Genomic DNA, 21,456 nt, shown 5'->3' on the forward strand with positions numbered 1-21,456 from the left:
GTGTTATTCGTTCGAGTGCCATCTATCAATCTATCTATATTCAGATGCCTTAATGCTAGAGGGAGGGGACATGAACAAATTTCCTCCAGATTGTCCCGGTCTCTTGCCATCAGGAGCCCCTCCCTCCGTTCCACACCATTCTCGTTCATATACCCCTCCACCCCATCCTCAGTCTCCATCTCGACATGTCCCTCCACCTCACTCCCAAACACCGCCTAATCCATTTTTCACACTCTCTTCACCCCATACTGTATTACCTAAATCTGAGTTATTTATGAGAGCATGCAGGATTAAATAGAGAGACAGACAGGCAAATGAGGAAGTAAAGGAGTCGTCGATGTGTTGATGTGGTTGTGACTGAAAGTGTTAAGATAAACAATGAGATGCTGTGGCATGTGGAGTGGATGGAGAATGAGACTGACTAGAAGAGTGAATGAGGTGAAGAGAGAGAGGAGGAGGAGGGGGAGGCCAAGGAAGAGATGGAGGGATGGAGTGGAGAGATATATGAAAGAGGGCTGTGTGAGTTGGAGGGAGGACAGGAAACTGGTACATGACAGGGCCTCCTCATGGTCAAACGTGGAGCAGAAAAAAAAATTGTTTATGGTCGAAATAAATTGCAAACTGGATAGTTCAAAGCAAATGGGATGAATATATTCAAACAAAGGAGGGGCACAGGGTGGCACGTAGGCGATTTGCTTTTGACCACCCTTTACGGGATTGAGGAGTCTAACAATAGATGGAATAGAAAGTGAAGAAGTAGCAAAGACCATCCAGCATCTAACCTGTTCAGTAGAGACAGCCATCTTGGGGCCAGCAACTGTGAGGGCACGGATCTGCACCAGCTGGCCCGGTTCATACAGGTACTTGTCAGTCTGCACGAACGTCTTGGTGCTGTATCGCTTCAGACTGACCCATGCCAGGTGGTTGACCCTCGCACCACCAGCTGACCCCAACACTCTTAACATTGCCTCATTCCCCTCCGTAGACGGCACTGCTATCTCGCCACACTGGCTACTCTCACCTGCCAATGGGACACATTCTAGGTTGACCCATGCACTATGGTTGACCTTTGCCCCCCTCCACTGACCCCAACACTCGTTATGTGTGTGTGTGTGTGTGTGTGTGTGTGTGTGTGTGTGTGTGTGTGTGTGTGTATAAGTGAGTGTGAGTGTGTGTGGTGTGGTGCGGGTCTGTGTCTCAGCATGTGTGTGTGTAGTGTGGGTCTGTCTGTGTATGTATATGTGTGTGCGCGTGCGCGTGCGTGTGCGTGTGCGAGTCCATGTGCGTGTGTGAGTGTGGGTGAGTGTGAGTGTGAGTGTGAGTGTGAGTGCGAGTGTGAGTGTGTGAGTGTGAGTGTGTGAGTGTGTGAGTGTGTGAGTGTGTGAGTGTGAGTGTGAGTGTGTGAGTGTGAGTGTGTGAGTGTGAGTGTGAGTATGAGTGTGAGTATGAGTGTGAGTATGAGTGTGAGTATGAGTGTGGTGTGGCTGGTATGTGTATATGTATTAGCATGTGTGTGTGTGTGTGTGTGTGTGTGTGTGTGTGTGTGTGTGTGTGTGTGTGTGTGTGTGTGTGTGTGTGTGAGTGTGAGTGTGTGTGTGATGTGGTGTGTGCGTGTATATGTATTAGTGTGTGTGCGTGTATATGTATTAGTGTGTGTGTGTGTGTGTGTGTGTGTGTGTGTGTGTGTGTGTGTGTGTGTGTGTGTGCGTGTTTTGAGACATGGCGGTGGGTTGTAGGGTAAGTCAATAAAGTCTGATTTGACGAAATTCAAATTCTAAAATAATTCCCTGCTCCAGCCGGGATTCGAACTCGCATCAATTAGGATAGCAGACCATCTCTCCAAGGGGTTAACCAACCTGGTGGCAGAGTGATGGCTGTGCTGGCGAGCGTGACGAGCGTGTTGCCAGGCGTGGGTCGGAGGGTTTGGGACAGCGTGACATTGACGCTGCCTGGGGGTGCCGAAGCGTCCTTCACCATGACACACAGCATAGAAGGGACCCCGGGCTGCCAGAGACGGGGTGTGGTGATGACGTAACCCCTGGAAGAAATAGAATATAATATAATAATAATAATGATAATAATAATAATAATAATAATAATATAATCCATCCATCCATCCATCATCCAATCCTACGTTGCCCCATGAGGAGCGTAGGAGCCCGGGGCTAGGCAGTTGGTCCTGACATTTAAGATGAGAGTGACCAACCTCACTCATCCCTGAGTGGAATTACATGAGCAATAAACCCCAATCACTCCTTGGATATAAACCTTCACCGCCTCAATCCGATTGGAGCACAATAATTACCCACTAAACCACCAGGCGCCAAATTTTGGTTATGTGGTTACCACCCAGCGTAGTAAATGGTTTCCTGGTGTACAGGAAACCATTTGGTTTGCCAATCAGTGTAGATTCAGCCACAGGCAGAAGGAAGAGGAAAGAATGAAGGAATGAAAGACAGAAGAGGGAGTGTAAAGTCACCCGCAGGCAGAAAGACGAGGAAAGAATGAAGGAAAGACAGAAGAAGATGGAAGGAAAGAAGGATGGAGGAGAGGACAGGGCAGACACCCAAGAGCAGCACTTCACTGAGTGAGTGGATGGTGAGCGCCCCCATCTACCACAAAATAATAATAATAATAATAATAATAATAATAATAACAATAATAATAATAATAATAAATTATTATGCAATGTTTTGACTATTAACACTCCGCTCCTATGGCTCACTCTGTACACCTCAGTAGGGAACCCAAGCATCCACGGTGCCAGGTGTAGTTAGGGAAGTAAAGGGTGTAGTGAGGGAGTAGAGGGTGTAGTGAGGGAGTAGACGGTGTAATGAGGGAGGAAGAAAGCTATAGTGAGGAAGAGATGTATTGTGAGAGTTCAGCGTGTGGTGAGAGGTAAAGGATGTAGTTAGGGAAGTAAGGAGGTGTAGTGAGGAAGAGAAAAACGGTGTACTAACCCTTGCGTGAAGGTGAGGGTGAAGGTGAGGGTTAGGCAGGTCAGGAGCAGGGTGGGGAGAGCCATGGTGTTGGTCCGCACTGGCTGGCGGACGGCGAGCGAGTGGCAGGCTAGCCGGTAGCTGCTAGAGTAGAGAGGGAGACAAAGCTTGAATTCCGCTTTTTTTTTTTTTTTTTTTCTGGGCACAGGCCTTTACAGCCGGGGGCTCAATCGGTAGAGAGGTGGCCTGCGGTCTTACCAGACCCAGGTTCAAATCCCTGCTGGGACAGGTAACAGTTTAAGGATTTGAATTTCATAAAATCAGACTTTACTGATCCACCAGGAGACCCGCCGACGTGTCGTAAAAATACCGTCGCTAAATTAACCAGTTCTATATGAGACAGCCCTAGCATGTATTCAATATGGACGGTGGTTGTTAGCGCCGCAGTGGTGACATGTAGAGGTATATGGTATACAGGAGGACTACAGGGTCTTGGAAGCAGGCTGAGAAGCCTATGTCTAGAAATGGACACAAAAAAAAGAAAGTCTTCCAGGGACTCGGATGTATGTTCAGGGTGTGTGCGTGTGTGTATTAGGAAACTTTACTACTCTCTTATATCTCCATTAAATTCTCATATTACGTGTGTTTGTGTAGCTTCAGTATTCAGTCTCATACTCCACTGAATTCTGGTGTTGTGTGTGTGTGTGTGTGTGTGTGTGTGTGTGTGTGTGTGTTGGGAGGAATATCCTGTCCAAAATCCTCAGGGGGTAAAATAGGAAAACATTGTAGCGCAAGAGGGAGGGCGAGGAGTAACCTGTTTGACCTTCCTCGCTTAATCCATAGTGACAAACTTCTTGGACGTGACTTGTGCATGTCACGGCGAAAGAAGTACACACACACACACACACACACACACACACACACACACACACACACACACACACACAATTATTATGACCAGCATTCTTCTTTTTTTATTTTTATACTGACTTTAGTTTGGTCGTCAGATACTCGTATGTAACAGCTGTAAGAGTGAAAGAAAACGCATAAATAAACAAAGGCTAGTGTTGATGGATACGAAACTGCCTGCCTGGTAGCGACAGGGTTCGAATCCTGGTGCGGCCAGCTGCCGACATTCGAGTAAAGTGTCCATCCAGTCTTTGTGGGTTGGTAGTAAATTGAATAACTTGGGTAACACTTAGGACGGGTAACTGTGGTAACATCGATGATGAAGTAACCTAGTACCCTGAGACAGTGAGTGAACAATCCGCGACAGAGCTCAATTGATGAGCACCACAGCTCAGCTAAGCGCCTGACAGGGTCTCCCCCACCATTACCTGTACAGTCACTCATAAAAGAAAAGACCCCCCCTGCGTTAGAGGCAATATAACTCGGGGTATTCAGTGTTGGTAACAGTGTATTTGACGTCAGCCATATGGGGGGATGAGGAGGGGTGTTTGAGAGGAGGGCGGAGTTAATCTGCACGAAACACTGCTTCAATCCACATTTCTAGTCAAACATACATTATATCTGATTTGTTATGTTGTCCTTCACACAAAATTAACTTTATGCTACAAGAACAAAGAACTTTCAGGTGATAACACAATCCCATACCCGAAACATTTATGCATTAATGCCGCACACCTTCATAAATCCCACCCTCTCATTCTCACCCTCACCCACTGTCACCTTACTCTCACCTTCACTCTCTCTCACACTCTCACACTTTCAGCCTCACTCGCACTCTCACCCTAACTGTCACTGTCACTACCACTATCAACGTCACTCTCTCTCTCTCTCTCTCTCTCTCTCTCTCTCTGGTCCGTTTAGCCGACGAAGCACAGTACTGCCATCACACACATGATCACACATTAATGAGGTGTGTGGCCATTGCAGATGTGCAGTAAAACTGTCAATCATATAAAGATAAACCTAGTTCTTAATAAGTTGATAAGGTATCACTTTAATCTATCCCAGACATTGTTTGAAACCAGATATTGGGAAGGGAGGATTAGAAGGCACGGAGTGGTTCGTGGCAACCATGTCTGTTATCAGATTCTAGGTTGTTGGATTCTGGGTTATCAGATTCAAGGTTTTATTTATAATGGCAGGCTACCTTGGTTATAGATATACCATTATAATGTATAACCACATAATACTCAGTGTAATCTATAATTGTGTGTGTGTTTGTGTGTGTGTGTGTGTGTGTGTGTGTGTGTGTGTGTGTGGCACTCTTTATATGGTAGGTATTACTTGGTTATTTATACACAAGTCCAGTAATAACACACTATGAGGAAATAATGAAATAAAAATTATGACATGTTTTATAGAGCCATAAATTGCACCATATAGTATGCTATACGGAACAGTGAACTATTAATTATAAAGAATGAACGACTTTACCAATACAGTAAAAGGGATGACTTAAGTCGAGAGTATACTGCATTCCTATATTCCTCAACATTCCTCCACGGCTCGGAAATCCCCCCCCCCAGTACACACACACACACACACACACACACACACACACACACACACACACACACAATTATAGATTACACTGAGTATTATGTGGTTATACATTATAATGGTATTTCTATAACCAAGGTAGCCTGCCATTATAAATAAAACCTTGAATCTGATAACCCAGAATCCAACAACCTAGAATCTGATAACAGACATGGTTGCCACGAACCACTCCGTGCCTTCTAATCCTCCCTTCCCAATATCTGGTTTCAAACAATGTCTGGGATAGATTAAAGTGATACCTTATCAACTTATTAAGAACCAGGTTTATCTTTATATGATTGACAGTTTTACTGCACATCTGCGGTGGCCACACACCTCATTAATGTGTGATCATGTGTGTGATGGCAGTACTGTGCTTCGTCGGCTAAACGGACCAGAGAGAGAGAGAGAGAGAGAGAGAGAGAGAGTGACGTTGATAGTGGTAGTGACAGTGACAGTTAGGGTGAGAGTGCGAGTGAGGCTGAAAGTGTGAGAGTGTGAGAGAGAGTGAAGGTGAGAGTAAGGTGACAGTGGGTGAGGGTGAGAATGAGAGGGTGGGATTTATGAAGGTGTGCGGCATTAATGCATAAATGTTTCGGGTATGGGATTGTGTTATCACCTGAAAGTTCTTTGTTCTTGTAGCATAAAGTTAATTTTGTGTGAAGGACAACATAACAAATCAGATATAATGTATGTTTGATTCGAAATGTAGATTGAAGCAGTGTTTCGTGCAGATTAACTCCGCCCTCCTCTCAAACACCCCTCCTCATCCCCCCATATGGCTGACGTCAAATACACTGTTACCAACACTGAATACCCCGAGTTATATTGCCTCTAAAGCAGGGGGGGTCTTTTCTTTTATGAGTGACTGTACCTTACAGACAAATTGAGCTCTAGATTATTCACTCCAATGTCCCTGCGAAAGTGTCTGGCAACAAATGAATGAAAACGGTGTCAACAAGCCACATCATGCACAACTTAAGCTGAAGGACGTTTGTAAATATGGTGCCTTGGATACGAGCCAGCACTTCCCAGAATATTTGAGAGTTCACGAGCATTAATTACGAATTTGCTTAGGCTTAAACTGTGTATAAAATTGCTTGTCTATTCTGCTGTGTTCACTCATCCAGCTGCCAAACACTTGACAGCCAAACCAGAGTGAATATTAAAGAGAACACCAACAAGCAACAGTGAGTGCAATACCCGCGCCCACCAGCTGGACTGTGGAACGAATATTTTACTTTGCCCTGTGACCTTGACCTCTGATCGATTGCCCTAAAAATGTATTTACTTTATCCTTTCCTGAAGCTTAACCCTTCCACAATATTTGGTTTAAATCGGATAAATCTAAGTTGACCTTGCCCTGTGACCTTGACCTTTGACCCACTGTTCAACCCTTCCGCCAAGTTTGGTCAAAATTGTATCAAAACTGAGTTACTTTGATTACACCCACACACACCCACACACACCCACACAAACACACCCACACCCACACACACACACACACACACACACACACACACACACACGCTCCTGTTTCGCGAGGGCAAGTGTCAAATTACGAAAAATAGAAGGAAATTTAATGATAATAAACACTTTGGAAGACTTTTTTACCTGGACATTAGATAGTGAGCGGCTTTGGAGATTTTTGTTGGTACTGGAGATTTTTGGAGGCACTGGGGATTCTTGCAGGCATTGGAGATTTTGGTTATTGAGGCAAATTATGACAATATTAAAACCCAGTCAAGAAGATACAAGAGGATGGTCAGGTGTAAAATGCAAAATAAATCGGTATGAAGAAGGTGAAACGAAGCCTCCTACGGAATTTTTAATAAGAACTTTTATAAATACAATCCCAGGGTCGAAGCTCATTTTCTTCCTAGTATTTCCAACGGTTGACCTTTGGGTAGGGGTCTAACGGGGTAACCACCTCAAGGGCAGTGCACCGAGAGAGAGAGAGAGAGAGAGAGAGAGAGAGAGAGAGAGAGAGAGAGCGATTTGCTCGAAAAAAGTCTGCAGGAATTAACAATAAAATATAAAAATATGTGATAATTAGACCAATGGAGGATTCACTCACTCAACGGTTAACTTGTAGTCTGGCACTGAGAATGAACTATTTCGAAACGTTGACGAAATGTTGTGGCTTATTCTTGCTATCTCTAGATGCTTACATTTACTTTGAGACGCCCACATTTACCTAGAGACACTCACATTTACTATGAGACGCTCACATTTACTTTAAGAAGCTCACATTTACTTTGAGACGCCTACATTTACTTTGAGACGCTCACATTTACTTTAAGATGCTCACATTTACTTTGAGACACTCACATTATTTTAGGATGGACATTTAGACCTTGAGGGGTTAGATACAGCTTTCATAACTCCTTGAGTACTAGGGGGCTGTCTCAATACGTTTGTCTTATTCGCCCATATGTGGAGTGTAGTTCGCATGTTTGAGGGAGGGGGAGTCCTCACATACAGGTTTTCTAAACAGGGTAATGATAAGGGCTTTCATATTATCAACTTTCTTTCCCTCACACACCTCCTTCAACGTCTCATTCATTACTACAGTGTTGTACCTTCTCTTTAGTATCTTCCTTTAAATAGCCCCTGCTCTTCTGAAGAGTCTAATTGCATCCCTCCTCCTTCACGACGGGCGCTTAACACCCGTTTGACATTGCTTTTCACACCCTATTTCTGTCCAGCTCTCTCTTACAAAAGGTAACTAATGTAAGCTATTTATGCATGTAACATGTCAGCTTTGGAAATGTCTTCCTCTGTTTGCACTTCCCTCCGCCAACGGCCTGTGCTCTTTTAAATGCAGTATGTTCAATTATTTTGAAAGGACCCTGACATTGGTTCTCATTTGTTCCTTTTTCTCTTAGAGTGATCAAATCTGCTGGGCTTTTTGTCCTATGGTTTCATAACACACACACACACACACACACACACACACACTTATGTATGTATTTCTATATATCTATCTATATACCCACCTATCTATCTATCTGTCTATCTATTTATCTATCTATCTATCTATCTATCTATCTATCTATGTATTGTGGTAGGTGGGGGCGCCCATCATCCACCCACTTAGTGCAGTGGTACCTTGTTTTTTTAGGGTAGCTGTACATCTAGTGGCAAGCCAAATGATTTCCTGTAAACCAGGAAATCATTTACAACGCTGGGTGGTAACCTTATAACCAACTGACACGTGTTCCCTACGTGACAGCAAGTGGGTTGGCAGAGGGTTAGCGCCCCTTCCCGGAAAACAACTAACTCAAATTCGAACAAGAAGCCTAAGACAAGGACTGACTGAAAGTTGACTAAGGAATGAACGAAGGACATGATATGGATGGCGACCTGGAATGTAAAGGGTGCAAATGATGAGATGAAAGAGAGAGAGATTTTCCAGGTGACTGAGGGTGTGAAAGTGGATGTATGTGGATTAACTGAAGCTAAATGGTGAGGTGAGAGTGTGAGAGAATGGGAGTATGGATGGGGTATATGTGCAGGAGTAAGTGAGAATGAGAGGGCAAAAGAAGGAGTGTGTATTGTTGTGGGTAACAGATGGAAGGAGCATATAAAAGGGTATGGATCAGTTGGCTCAAGGATGGTGACGGTAAGGCTGAAAGTTGGACTACAAATGTGGGCGATTGTGTGCATATATGCGCCAAAACGAGATCGTGCAAGCACAGTGAGAGAAGAGTTCTGGACAAATAAGGAAGTGTGCATGGAAAAGTTTGAAAGGAATGAGAAAGTGTTTTTGATTGGGCTGGATGGAGTAATTAGTGAGTGGGGTGTGCCTGCTGAGATACTGTAGATGAGAATGGCAGCCTTTAGTGGACATTTGTGCCGGGAGGGGGATGGTGATAGCCAATACCCTCGTCAGGCACAAAATGATCCACAGGTATACATGGCAAGTGATGAGAAGGGTGGATGGTGAACTGAATGAATGGAGGGCAATGATTGATTATGTGTGTGTGGATGAAGGGATGTGAAGATGTGTAATGGATCCAAGAGCATAAAGAGGTTGGAGGAGTGGACTTTCTGACCACCACTTGCTGGTGGTCGAATCAAGGTCCAAGTAAAATGGAGAAATAGAAGAAGGGAAGGACGGGAGGAAGTAGATGCAAGGAGAGTGGAAAGGTTACAAGAGAATGAGAAAAAGGCAGAATATGAGAAAGAAGTGGAGGAGGGATTGGGTAAAAATGAATTGGAGCAGATGGGGGACGTGGAAAGTGTATGCAAGATATTCACAGAAGAAATATGTGCAGCATGTGAGGTGGTGCGTGGGGTGAAGAGAAAATGAAAGGGGGTGCAGGGAACAGTATGGTGGAATGAAGAGGTGAGAGAGGCTGTGGCACAAAGGAAGAAAGCATGTAGTAAGTGGATGAGAAACGGGTGTGGAAGAAGTTGAGAGACGGAAGAGAGAGTTATATGTAGAAAGAAAGAGAGAGCTGAAAAGATTAGTAAGAGAGAGTAAGAAAGAGTGGATGAGGAATTTGAAAGGAATTTGAGTGTAAAGTGGAGGGACTGTAAGAAAATGTTCTGGAAAGAGGTGAAGAGTGTAAGACAGGGCAGAAGTGACGTTAGCAGGGGAGTGAGAGATAAAAATGTTAGATTACTAGTGGAGAAGGGAGAAAAAGTGAGCAGATGGAGAGAACACTTTAAGGAATTGTTGAACATACAGAATGGAAATAATGCGAGTATAAGTGGCTGGGGAATGACTGGGAGAAGGAGGGAGGTGAGAAGACAGGAAGAAATCAGGAGGATAGAAGTTGTGGAAGCAATGAAGAAAGTCAAATTGGGGAGAGCCCCAGGAATTGATGGCGTGTGTGATGAAATGCTGAAGCATGGGGCAGAGATGGTAGTAGAGTGGATGTGGAAGATGTGCAGATTGGCTTGGGAGGAGGGTAGAGTCACGGAGGATTGGAAGCCATGTATAATAATTCCCTTGTGCAAAGGAAATGGGGAAAAAAAAGTGCGTGGTAATCATAGGGGCATTTGTCTTCTTAGTATAATAGGAAAAGTATATGGTAGGATACTTATTCACAGAGTTAGGAATATAACAGAGGAATTAGTCGCAGAAGATCAGGGAGGCTTCAGGAAGGGAAGAGGATGTGTAGATCAGATATTCGTTCTTAGATCTTTAGTGGAAAAGTTTCTAGAGAAGGGAAAGAAGTTGTATGAGGCCTTCATGGATTTGAAGAAAGCATATGACAGGATGGATAGACAAGGACTGTGGAAAGTACTGAGAACATATGAGTAGATGGGAAGTTGTTGAATACTGTGAAGAATATGTATGAAGGTGTTAAGGCTGCAGTGCGTGTGGATAGTGAACTGAGTGAGTTTTTCTATTTGAAGGATGGGTTGAAACAGGGATGTGTCATGTCTCCATTGTTGTTCAATCTGTACATGGATGGGGTTATAAAAGAGATACAAGGTAGGGTAGTGGATGTTGGAGTGGCCCTAGTGAGAAAGGGCAGTGTTTGGAAAATCCCTGTACTGTTGTTAGCAGATGATACTGTGTTGTTAAGTGAAAACGAAGGGGAGTTGCAAGGCTTGGTGACTGAGTTTGGGAGAGTGTGTAAGAAACTGAATCTAAAGGTGAATGTAGGGAAGAGTAAAGTTATGGTCTTTGAGAGAAATGAAGTCAGTAGACGTACAGTGAGGTTGGATGAGAGGGAAATGGAAAATGTGAGTACCTTTAAGTACTTGGGTAGTGTGATGAGTAAGGATGGAGGTTTGGAGGGTGAAGTGCTTGAAAGGGTACAGCAAGGAAGAAAGGTTGCTGGTTCCTTGAAAAAAGTGATAAGAGACAGGGAAGTGAGCATGGAGGTGAAAAATTACTACATGACAGTATTGCAATACCAACTCTAACGTATGGAAGTGAAGCTTGGACCTTGTTGGAGGGACACAAGTCAAGAGTGAGAGCACTGGAAATGAGTTATTTGAGAAGAGCCTGTGGAGTCACATGGAGAGACAGACTGACAAATGAGGATGTGAAGGAGAGTTGTGGTGTGGATGTCAAAGTGATAGGAAGCATTAGGAGAAACACACTGAGGTACAGCACATCCCCCTAGTACGTGCCTATATGGGTGGCAGAGGATGTCGCATACTAGGAATTCATGTACTATGAATACATAAACTTAAGGGAGATATTACATATGGGCGGCACCCCCCTTCATGGGCAACCCTTGAGACGCCTTTCAGACCTAAGTATTGTACTGTACAGGAAAACTATCTAAGACATATTACCTAAGGTAAAGTAAACCAACAAGATTATGGCTTTACTAGGTAAATCAACAAGGATATGGCTTAACCAAACCAACAAGAATATGGCTGCTCACCTTAACCCAAGAGGATAATAGGCTTGTTTGAGGTATGAAGAGGATCCAAGGCAGGATGAGGCACCTAGCGTGCATCTCCTGCATCACCCATCACACCACCTGACACACCACCTTCCTCACCACTTTCGTCACCAGCACTTTCGACACTTTCACTACCTAATGCACTCACTTCGTTCATAAACCTTCCAAAGTCTATTTGTGACACCTCAGACATCGCATCACCCTCTTGATCCTCCTCAGGATATGGCTCTTCTGATGTTGAAAGGAGTGATTCCTCACTTTGTTCAATCCAAAGGAAACGGGTGATAAGGGTTTGCTTCAGTCTCTTTACTTCCTGGTTGTGCTTGTTGGTGTAGTAGCGGAAGGTTCTGTCCAGCGAAGACATCACCTCCTCCATTCACAACTGAGAGCATTCGATGTCCTTGAATTCTTCTTTGAATTTATCAAGGGCACACAATACCCTGCTGATCTTCATCATGGTCAAATCTTCAATCTCCATCACTGGTGTTGCTGCCTTTTCTGCTGCTATCTCCTGCTCTGTGTCTGCCTCGTCCACTCTCTGCACAAGGTGGGCGGAGCGTAAGTAACCGTTATCGCTTCTTGGGGGGCAATGTCACGTACTCAGGGTAACTATGGATTTGGGCCACTCTTCACTCCCCATCTCGCTTATGAGTTCAATTCGCGTACTAATAGAAAATACACTAAAATAAAATAAAAAACTAGGTCCTCACGTACAAGGGGGATAGCGTACTCGGAACTCGCTTACAAGGGGGATAGCGTACTCGGAACTCGCGTACAAGGGGGATAGCGTACTCGGAACTCGCGTACTGTGGGGATGTACTGTAGTTTGGCCACGTGGAGAGAATGGAGAGTGAGAGACTGACGAGGAGAGTGTATGTGAGTGAGGTGGAGGGGGAGAGAGGGAGGGGAAGGCCAAGGATGAGATGGAGAGATGGAGTGGAGAGGCATATGAGAGAGGGAGGTGTGAATTGGGAGCAGGGCAGTGAAATTATGGGGGATAGGGTGACGTGGAGGCGATTTGTTTGTGGCCACCCCGTATAAGGGATTAAGGCGTCTGGAAATATATATCTATACATATATATCTATATATATATCTATATCTATCTATATCTCTTTCTTTCTCTCTCTCTCTCTCTATCTATCTGTCTAACTATATATATATACAGTATACTGTATATGCAACCATAATATCACAGCAGATGGTAGACAATAACAATATGTGACTGGAGACTGGCATGAAGGAATGAAAGAGAGAGTGGGGGGGGGGGGAAGTGTGAGATACAGCGAGTAAAGGGGACAGGGGAAATGGGATGGGAGAGGCAGGGATGGAGAGAGGAAGCAGCGAGAGAGCTAGTCCTGGTGGTAAGAAGGGAAGGATGGGAAGGCAACTATAGGATGGAAGTAGGTAATGAAGGAGGGAGAGAGAGAGAGAGAGGTGTAGGCAAAAAAAGAGTGAAGAATGAGAATGATATAATCATGATGACGAAAAAAGGAAGGGAAGGAAGGAGGGAGAGAGGGAAGGAAGGAAGGAAGGAGGAGAACTGGAAGGAAAGGAAAGGAAGGGAGGAATATGTAGCAGAAGGAGAGAAAGATGGAAAGAGGGAGGGAAAGAAAGGCAGGGAGTGGGGAATCGTGAAACTTAAGAAAGGCGGGGTTGGGCAGGGTGAGCGTGAAGGAAGGACTCAAGGAAGGAAGAAGCCACGGAGGATGGGAGGGAGAGAAGCAAGGGGGTTGGGAGGAAGGAAAACAAGGGGGATGGGAGGAAGAGAAGCAAGGGGGATGGGAGTGAGGAAAGCATGGAGGATGAGAGAGAGAAAAGCAATGAGCATGAGAAGGAAAAAGCAAAGAGGGAGGGAGGGAGAGAAATAAAGATGATGGAAGGGATGGAAGAAAGAGGGATGGGGAGAGAAACAAAGAGCATAGGAGGGAGGGAAACAAAGAGGACAGGACGGAGAGAAACAGAGAAGATGGGAGGGAGGGAAAGAAGGATGAAAGGGAGAGAAGGAAGAAAAGAATTAAAAAAAAGAGGAAAGTGAATGAAGGAAAGAAGGGAAGGAGGAATAAAAAGCTTAGAGAAAGAAGGATAGGAGGAGAGTTAGAGAGAAAGAGGGGACGTGAGAAAGCCATTAGGAATTCAAGGAGGGAGAAACTTCAGAAATATAGGGAGTAAGGGAGAGGAAGTAAGAGGGAAGCGAGAAGACGAGGACAATGGAAGAGGAGGAAGAAGTTAAAGGAATTGGAGGTCAGGAAGAAAGATTTGAAAGAAAGAAATGGTAGGGAGGAAGGAACGAAGGTAAATAATAAGGAAAGGAGGAAGGGTTAAAGAAAAGGAGGGGGGGGTATAGAACATCAGTGGAGGGAGAAAAAAGGAAGAGATAAGAAAAAAAAAACAAGCTGGAAATGATGGAAAGGTGCAAGGAGAAGAGAATGTGAGGCAGGAAGAGATAAGGTGGGAGGGAACGAACCAATGAAGGAAAGATATGGAAGCAGACAGACAGAAGGAAATTTAACCAGGGAAGGTAGGATGTAGGAAGGGAAGGAAGGAGTTACTAGGGAAAGGAAAATGAGAGGGAGGAAATGCAGATATTTCTGGCTTTATGCAGGCTAGACAGATCATAGAAAAGGAAGAAAATAAGTGAAGAAGTATGATAAGGAGTGAGGGAAGGAAAGAAGGTAGGGAGTAAAAAGGAGGATGAAGGGAAGGGAGGTAGGGAAGGAAGATGAGATGGGAAAAGGATGGGGAGGAAGGGAGGCTTAGAGACAGTAAGAGATAAATGAAAGATAAAAGAGAGGGGAGAGAATGAGGGAATATGGTAAGCTGCTGTACTCACGCAGTTGCAAGCGCTGGTTTTATGCCAACGGCCATACCACGTTGAGTACACCGCTTCCCGTCCGATCAGCGAAGTTAAGCAACGTTGGTTCTGGTTAGTACTTGGATGGGTGACCGCCTGGGAACACCAGATGCTGTTGGCATCCCGACGTGTCAAGTAGGATTGGTGGAGGATTAGTGCCCCTCCCTGTAAAACAATTAACTCTAAGCCGTTGGCCACCCCGTTTGGGATACATGGCGTCTGGCAATGAATATATATATATATATATATTGTTACATAGCCTATGATTTCATCATCCTTTGTGTAATTTTAACGCACAGTATGCTGCATGTTTGATCACGAGCGTGTTCTGCCTCAGTTCCCCCCTTCTACCGTTATAGTAGAGTAAGTCGTCCTTTCTGTTGTTCAGAGTAGGATTGTCAGCTCTTTGTCCCCTATGGCTTCATTTGCGTGTCCTTCTTACAAGTTGTATCAAGCTCTGCTGGCCCCTATATAATGAGCTCAGTCTCTGCATTATTGCCACTTAGATCTACTCCCCATTTTGCTCACATCTCTGTCCTCCCCTGTACAGTTATTATTATTATGAGTGCTCAGGAAGTCTCCAACCATCTAGCAGCTGTGTGTAATTTGAGTATAACTGTTGTTGCATTTTTTCTTGTACTGTGTAGCATAAGGTTGATTCTTAGGCCTAGTAGGGTTTTTGTAATTCATGTAAGGTTCTTATTGTTAGCATTGTTCATAATAGTTTGTATCTGTAATTATTTATCTTGCATTAACTGAGCATTACCCAGTGTATTTTCATTTTATCAGGGCTGACTTAGATAAATTTACTCTTCCTAATTTTGTGTTAATAGAGGCTATTGCAGTTAACCATATATTTAACCTGTTTTTTGCCATTACATTATCCTTATGAGTCCTGAATGTTTTGTTGTTAGTTTGAGCATTAAACTTTAACTTGTAATTTTACCTAACTCTTTTGTTTTGAACCTGGAACTTTACGGGACAGTAGTGATTTTTAGTATGCTCACTTAAAGTGTACATTATCTTTCTCTGTTCTGTAACATAAATTTGGCGACCTCTTATCAGGATATTCAGGATATTATCATAAGGATATTGCTCGATATTTTGTGACTGTGATTTATTCATGTTGTCTACTATTACTACACTTGATGAAGCCAAAGATTTTTTGTCAAATGTGCAAACAGTGTGTGATGTAGAAAACAGAACAAAGAATGAACTTAAGCTTGTTGCTCAACAATTGGGAATTGCAGTTCACTCTCATCATTCTAAAGATCAAATTGTTGACATGATTAATGAAAGCTTGTTTAATGTAACTCCTCCAAATGAGCAAACGCAGATTGAATTAGCTAAGTTACAGCTAGCCCTGCAGGAGGCTCGTGTGAAGGAAGCTGAATTTCAAGCACGTGCTAAGGAGGCTGAGTCTCAGGCTTAGGAGGCTTGTGTTAAGGAGGCTGAATTTCAAGCAAATGCTAAGGAGGCTGAATCTCAGGCTCGGATTCAGGAGGCACAGATAAGGCTCAGGCACAAATTCAACTAGCTAGGATTCAGGCAGACCAAGAGTATCGCATGAAACAAGGTGGAACTGGATCATCTAGCTCTGATGATTTTGATGTGGCTAAAAATGTTAAACTTGTCCCTCCTTTTAATGAATCTGATTTAACCAAGTATTTTCAGTTGTTTGAGAGGGTAGCTACAAGTTTTAATTGGCCCAAAAAGTATTGGCCAGTACTCCTTCAAACTGTTCTCACCGGTAAAGCTCAAGTAACTTATGCATCTTTGCCTCAGGATCAATCTGATAATTATGATGTAGTTAAGAGCTTGATTCTTAAGGCCTATGAGCTTGTTCCCAAAGCCTATAGAGTAAAATTTAGGACAACTTACAAGCAAGATAAGCAATCCCATGTTGAGTATGCAAAAATCAAAGAAGATCTGTTAGAGCAGTGGTTAAATTCTAAGAATGTGGATTCTTATTTTGGTAAATTTAAGCAGATGATTTTGCTGGAGGACTTCAAAAGGTGTATTTATAAAGATGTAAGCCTATATCTTGATGAGAAAAGAATAGATAATTTGTCTGATGCTGCAGTTTTAGCTGATGAATATGTTCTCACTCACAAGAGATATTCTAGAGAAAAAGGGAAAGCTGAGAGTAAGTACGTTGCCTCTACTCAGAGTACAGGTAACAGGAAAGAGAATAAAGATGATGTTTCTCAGGAAGTAAATACCAGCTCCACCTCTAGATTTCAGAAAAGTAAATGTACTTATTGTAGTAAGCTTGGTCATACTACGGAGAAATGTTTCAGGAGACAGCGTAATGTGAACAAAAAGGAGTCTTTAAATATTCAGTCAATTGGTCTAGTGTCCACCCTTGAGAGTTCCCAGAATTCTTTAACTGAGTTAACTGAACCTGCTTTGAGGGGTAACTTATATTCTCATGATGGAGCTCCTCTTTTCAGCAGTAACGTTGGTGACACTCTCAAGAGTTCATGTGCTAATTTCCTGTCTGATGGTTTTGTCAGTCCTCTGGACAGTAATAACAGGAAATCAGTTAAAATATATCGTGATACAGGTGCTTGCCAATCCCTTATGCTGACCAGTGTTCTAGGCTCTAATGTTAATTCCTCTGATGAAATTGTAATCTTACAAGGTGTAGGGAATAATTACTTCTCTGTCCCTCTGTGCAGAGTGAATTTAGAGTCTGGTTTTGCTAATGGTTCCGTTATGGTTGGGTTGGTTGAGACACTCCCAATGTCAGGTGTAACTTTCTTACTTGGAAATGATATTGGTGGAAGTCAAGTGTGTCCAGCTCCTCAATTGTCTAGTGAGCCAGTGGCTGCGACCCAGGATTGTGATGTCCCTGATGTGTTCCCTGCATGTGCTGTCACTAGGGCTAAGTCTAAAGTTACTGGTGATTTAGAAGATAATGATGATGATGATGTTATCCTAGCTGACACTTTTCTTGCTAATTTGGACCACTCACCAGATGAGGCAGTACCCCGTAGTGTTGATAATTTGTCTCGTCAAGAGTTGGTTGAGTTGCAGGTTGCTGACCCTGAGTTGAAAGGTCTAGCTAACTCTGCTTACAGTGAAGAAGAGTCAGCCGGTGCTTCTACTTGTTATTATGTAAAGTCAGGAGTACTTATGAGGAAGTGGAGACCCCCAACAGCATCAGCCGACTGTGAATGGGAGGTTGTACATCAAGTTGTCATCCCTCGTGTTTGTAGGCAGGATATCATTAGAGTGGCTCATGATTCCAGTTTGGCAGGACACCTTGGAGTGAGGAAGACTGTGGCACGCATTTTGAAACACTTGTACTGGCCAGGGATGTTTCCTGGTATTGTAAGTCTTGTCACACCTGTCAAGTTGTGGGGAAGTGTAATCAGACCGAAAAGGTTGCACCTCTAGTTCCCATTCCTCCTTTTGAGGCGCCATTCACCCGTGTGTTGGTGGATATTGTGGGCCCTCTTCCTAAGACTTCTTCAGGATTTTCTTATGTGTTGACCCTGATTGATATGGCTACTCGTTATCCTGAAGCCATTCCACTTAGAAATATCTCAGCAAAGAACGTGGTTAAGGAAATGCTAGGGTTCTTCACAAAGTTTGGTCTGCCCAAGGAGGTACAGTCAGACCGGGGAAGTAATTTCATGTCAAACGTTTTCAAGCAGTCTCTGAAAGAGTTGGGCATCACCCAGATCATGTCTTCAGCTTACCATCCCCAGACCCAAGGAGCGTTGGAGAGATATCATCAAACACTCAAATCGATGCTCAAGAAATACTGTTTGGAACATCAGAAAGACTGGGATAAAGGTCTTCCATTTGTTGTGTTTGCTGCAAGAGAATCTCCAAATGAATCACTGGGCTTCTCACCTTTTGAACTACTGTTTGGCCATGAAGTAAGAGGACCCCTTAAGTTACTCAAGGAATGCTGGCTGTCGGAGGAAGATGACGTCAACCTGCTGGAGTATGTGATGAAGTTCAAAGAATGGCTGTCCACTGCTTTACAGCTGGCGAGAGAGAATTTAGGAGCTGCTCAGGAGAAGATGAAGACTTGGTATGATAAGAAGTCCAGGTTACGCCACTTTCAGCCAGGAGATCAGGTTTTGATTCTGCTACCAGTTCATGGGCAACCTCTTCAAGCCAAGTTTAGTGGTCCTTATTTCGTGGAGAAGAAACTCAGTGATGTCAACTATGTCATCGCCACACCAGATCGTAGAAAGAACAAGCAACTATGTCACATCAACATGCTAAAGTTATATCACAGGCGGGACGAAAATAATCCGGTCTGCACTGTGGCTGTTCCACCCGAGTCTGCATGTGGAGCTCTGCCATGCAGTGTGAGCCTGGGTGATGGTTTGGGGAAGAATCCTGATATCATGAATGATCTCCAGACTAAGCTTTCTCATCTACCTCCCGAGGAAAGGCAGGAGTTTTCGGCATTAATGCAGGAGTACACGCAAGTGTTCCGTGCCACTCCAGGAAGAACCACTGTGTTGATGCATGATGTCGATGTTGGAGACGCAAAGCCAATTAAATTGCCTCCTTACCGTGTGAACCCAGTGAAAGTTCCTCTCATCCAGAAGGAGCTTGGCTACCTGTTGGACCACAAGATGATTGAGCCCTGTCAGAGCGAGTGGAGTTCTCCTGTCACTCTAGTCCCTAAGCCAGACCTACTGAAAAAGGGAGTTAAAATTGTCTGGACCGATAACTGTGAATCCTCTTTCAACAAACTTAAAGCTATCCTATTAAGTCAGCCAGTGCTCGCTACTCCAAATTTTGCTAAGCCTTTTAAGATGTCTGTTGACGCAAGTGATACAGGAGCTGGGGCTGTTTTGCTGCAAGAGGATGATCAGGGTATTGAACACCCTGTATCTTATTACAGTAAGAAGTTCACTCCACCTCAAAAGAACTACTCAACTATTGAGAAAGAGCTTTTGGCCTTGATTTCGGGTTTACAGCATTTTTCATTTTATTGGTGTTCTGGTTTTGACCCCATAGTCATTTATACCGATCATAACCCACTGAAATTCCTTAGTAAGTTTAAAGATAAAAATCAGAGATTGACAAGATGGAGTCTACTTCTTCAGGAGTATTCATTAGACATACAATATGTCAAGGGGAAAGAAAATGTTATTGCAGATTGCTTATCTAGACTTTAGACAGATTATTTTAGAGTAATAAGAAATTTCCTTTGTAAATTTCTTTTTCTTTGTGGGGAGGTGTTACATAGCCTATGATTTCATCATCCTTTGTGTAATTTTAACGCACAGTATGCTGCATGTTTGATCACGAGCTTGTTCTGCCTCAGTTCCCCCCTTCTACCGTTATAGTAGAGTAAGTCGTCCTTTCTGTTGTTCAGAGTAGGATTGTCAGCTCTTTGTCCCCTATGGCTTCATTTGCGTGTCCTTCTTACAAGTTGTATCAAGCTCTGCTGGCCCCTATATAATGAGCTCAGTCTCTGCATTATTGCCACTTAGATCTACTCCTCATTTTGCTCACATCTCTGTCCTCCCCTGTACAGTTATTATTATTGTGAGTGCTCAGGAAGTCTCCAACCATCTAGCAGCTGTGTGTAATTTGAGTATAACTGTTGTTGCATTTTTTCTTGTACTGTGTAGCATAAGGTTGATTCTTAGGCCTAGTAGGGTTTTTGTAATTCATGTAAGGTTCTTATCGTTAGCCATTGTTCATAATAGTTTGTATCTGTAATTATTTATCTTGCATTAACTGAGCATTACCCAGTGTATTTTCATTTTATCAGGGCTGACTTAGATAAATTTACTCTTCCTAATTTTGTGTTAATAGGGGCTATTGCAGTTAACCATATATTTAACCTGTTTTTTGCCATTACATTATCCTTATGAGTCCTGAATGTTTTGTTGTTAGTTTGAGCATTAAACTTTAACTTGTAATTTTACCTAACTCTTTTGTTTTGAACCTGGAACTTTACGGGACAGTAGTGATTTTTAGTATTCTCACTTAAAGTGTACATTATCTTTCTCTGTTCTGTAACATAAATTTGGCGACCTCTTATCAGGATATTCAGGATATTATCATAAGGATATTGCTCGATATTTTGTGACTGTGATTTATTCATGTTGTCTACTATTACTACACTTGATGAAGCCAAAGATTTTTTGTCAAATGTGCAAACAGTGTGTGATGTAGAAAACAGAACAAAGAATGAACTTAAGCTTGTTGCTCAACAATTGGGAATTGCAGTTCACTCTCATCATTCTAAAGATCAAATTGTTGACATGATTAATGAAAGCTTGTTTAATGTAACTCCTCCAAATGAGCAAACGCAGATTGAATTAGCTAAGTTACAGCTAGCCCTGCAGGAGGCTCGTGTGAAGGAAGCTGAATTTCAAGCACGTGCTAAGGAGGCTGAGTCTCAGGCTAAGGAGGCTTGTGTTAAGGAGGCTGAATTTCAAGCAAATGCTAAGGAGGCTGAATCTCAGGCTCGGATTCAGGAGGCACAGATACAGGCTCAGGCATAAATTCAACTAGCTAGGATTCAGGCAGACCATGAGTATCGCATGAAACAAGGTGGAACTGGATCATCTAGCTCTGATGATTTTGATGTGGCTAAAAATGTTAAACTTGTCCCTCCTTTTAATGAATCTGATTTAACCAAGTATTTTCAGTTGTTTGAGAGGGTAGCTACAAGTTTTAATTGGCCCAAAAAGTATTGGCCAGTACTCCTTCAAACTGTTCTCACCGGTAAAGCTCAAGTAACTTATGCATCTTTGCCTCAGGATCAATCTGATAATTATGATGTAGTTA

At 43.3% G+C, this 21,456-nt stretch overlaps 1 protein-coding gene and 1 non-coding gene across 2 annotated transcripts in view; one reads left to right on the top strand and one right to left on the bottom strand.

The window, feature by feature from the left end:
* Positions 1–1,977, bottom strand: part of LOC145399864 (alpha-1-inhibitor 3-like) — a 40,954-nt gene extending 38,977 nt beyond the window's left edge. The window contains exons 1-2 of the mRNA XM_080272445.1: positions 1,857–1,977; positions 783–1,021 (exon numbers count right to left, since the gene is read on the bottom strand). Coding sequence (XP_080128571.1) covers positions 783–1,021; positions 1,857–1,977 — 360 coding nt within the window. The remainder of the gene's footprint in view (positions 1–782; positions 1,022–1,856) is intronic.
* A 12,701-nt stretch (positions 1,978–14,678) lies between these two features.
* On the top strand, positions 14,679–14,797 carry LOC145399905 (5S ribosomal RNA). The gene has a single exon (XR_013897352.1). It is a non-coding gene; the product is annotated as a 5S ribosomal RNA (ribosomal RNA).
* Positions 14,798–21,456: the final 6,659 nt, after the last annotated feature.

The sequence above is a fragment of the Coenobita brevimanus genome, chromosome 50 (assembly GCF_032717465.1).
Source record: "Coenobita brevimanus isolate Jiangsu-jjx chromosome 50, ASM3271746v2, whole genome shotgun sequence".
NCBI classification, from domain to species: domain Eukaryota; kingdom Metazoa; phylum Arthropoda; class Malacostraca; order Decapoda; family Coenobitidae; genus Coenobita; species Coenobita brevimanus.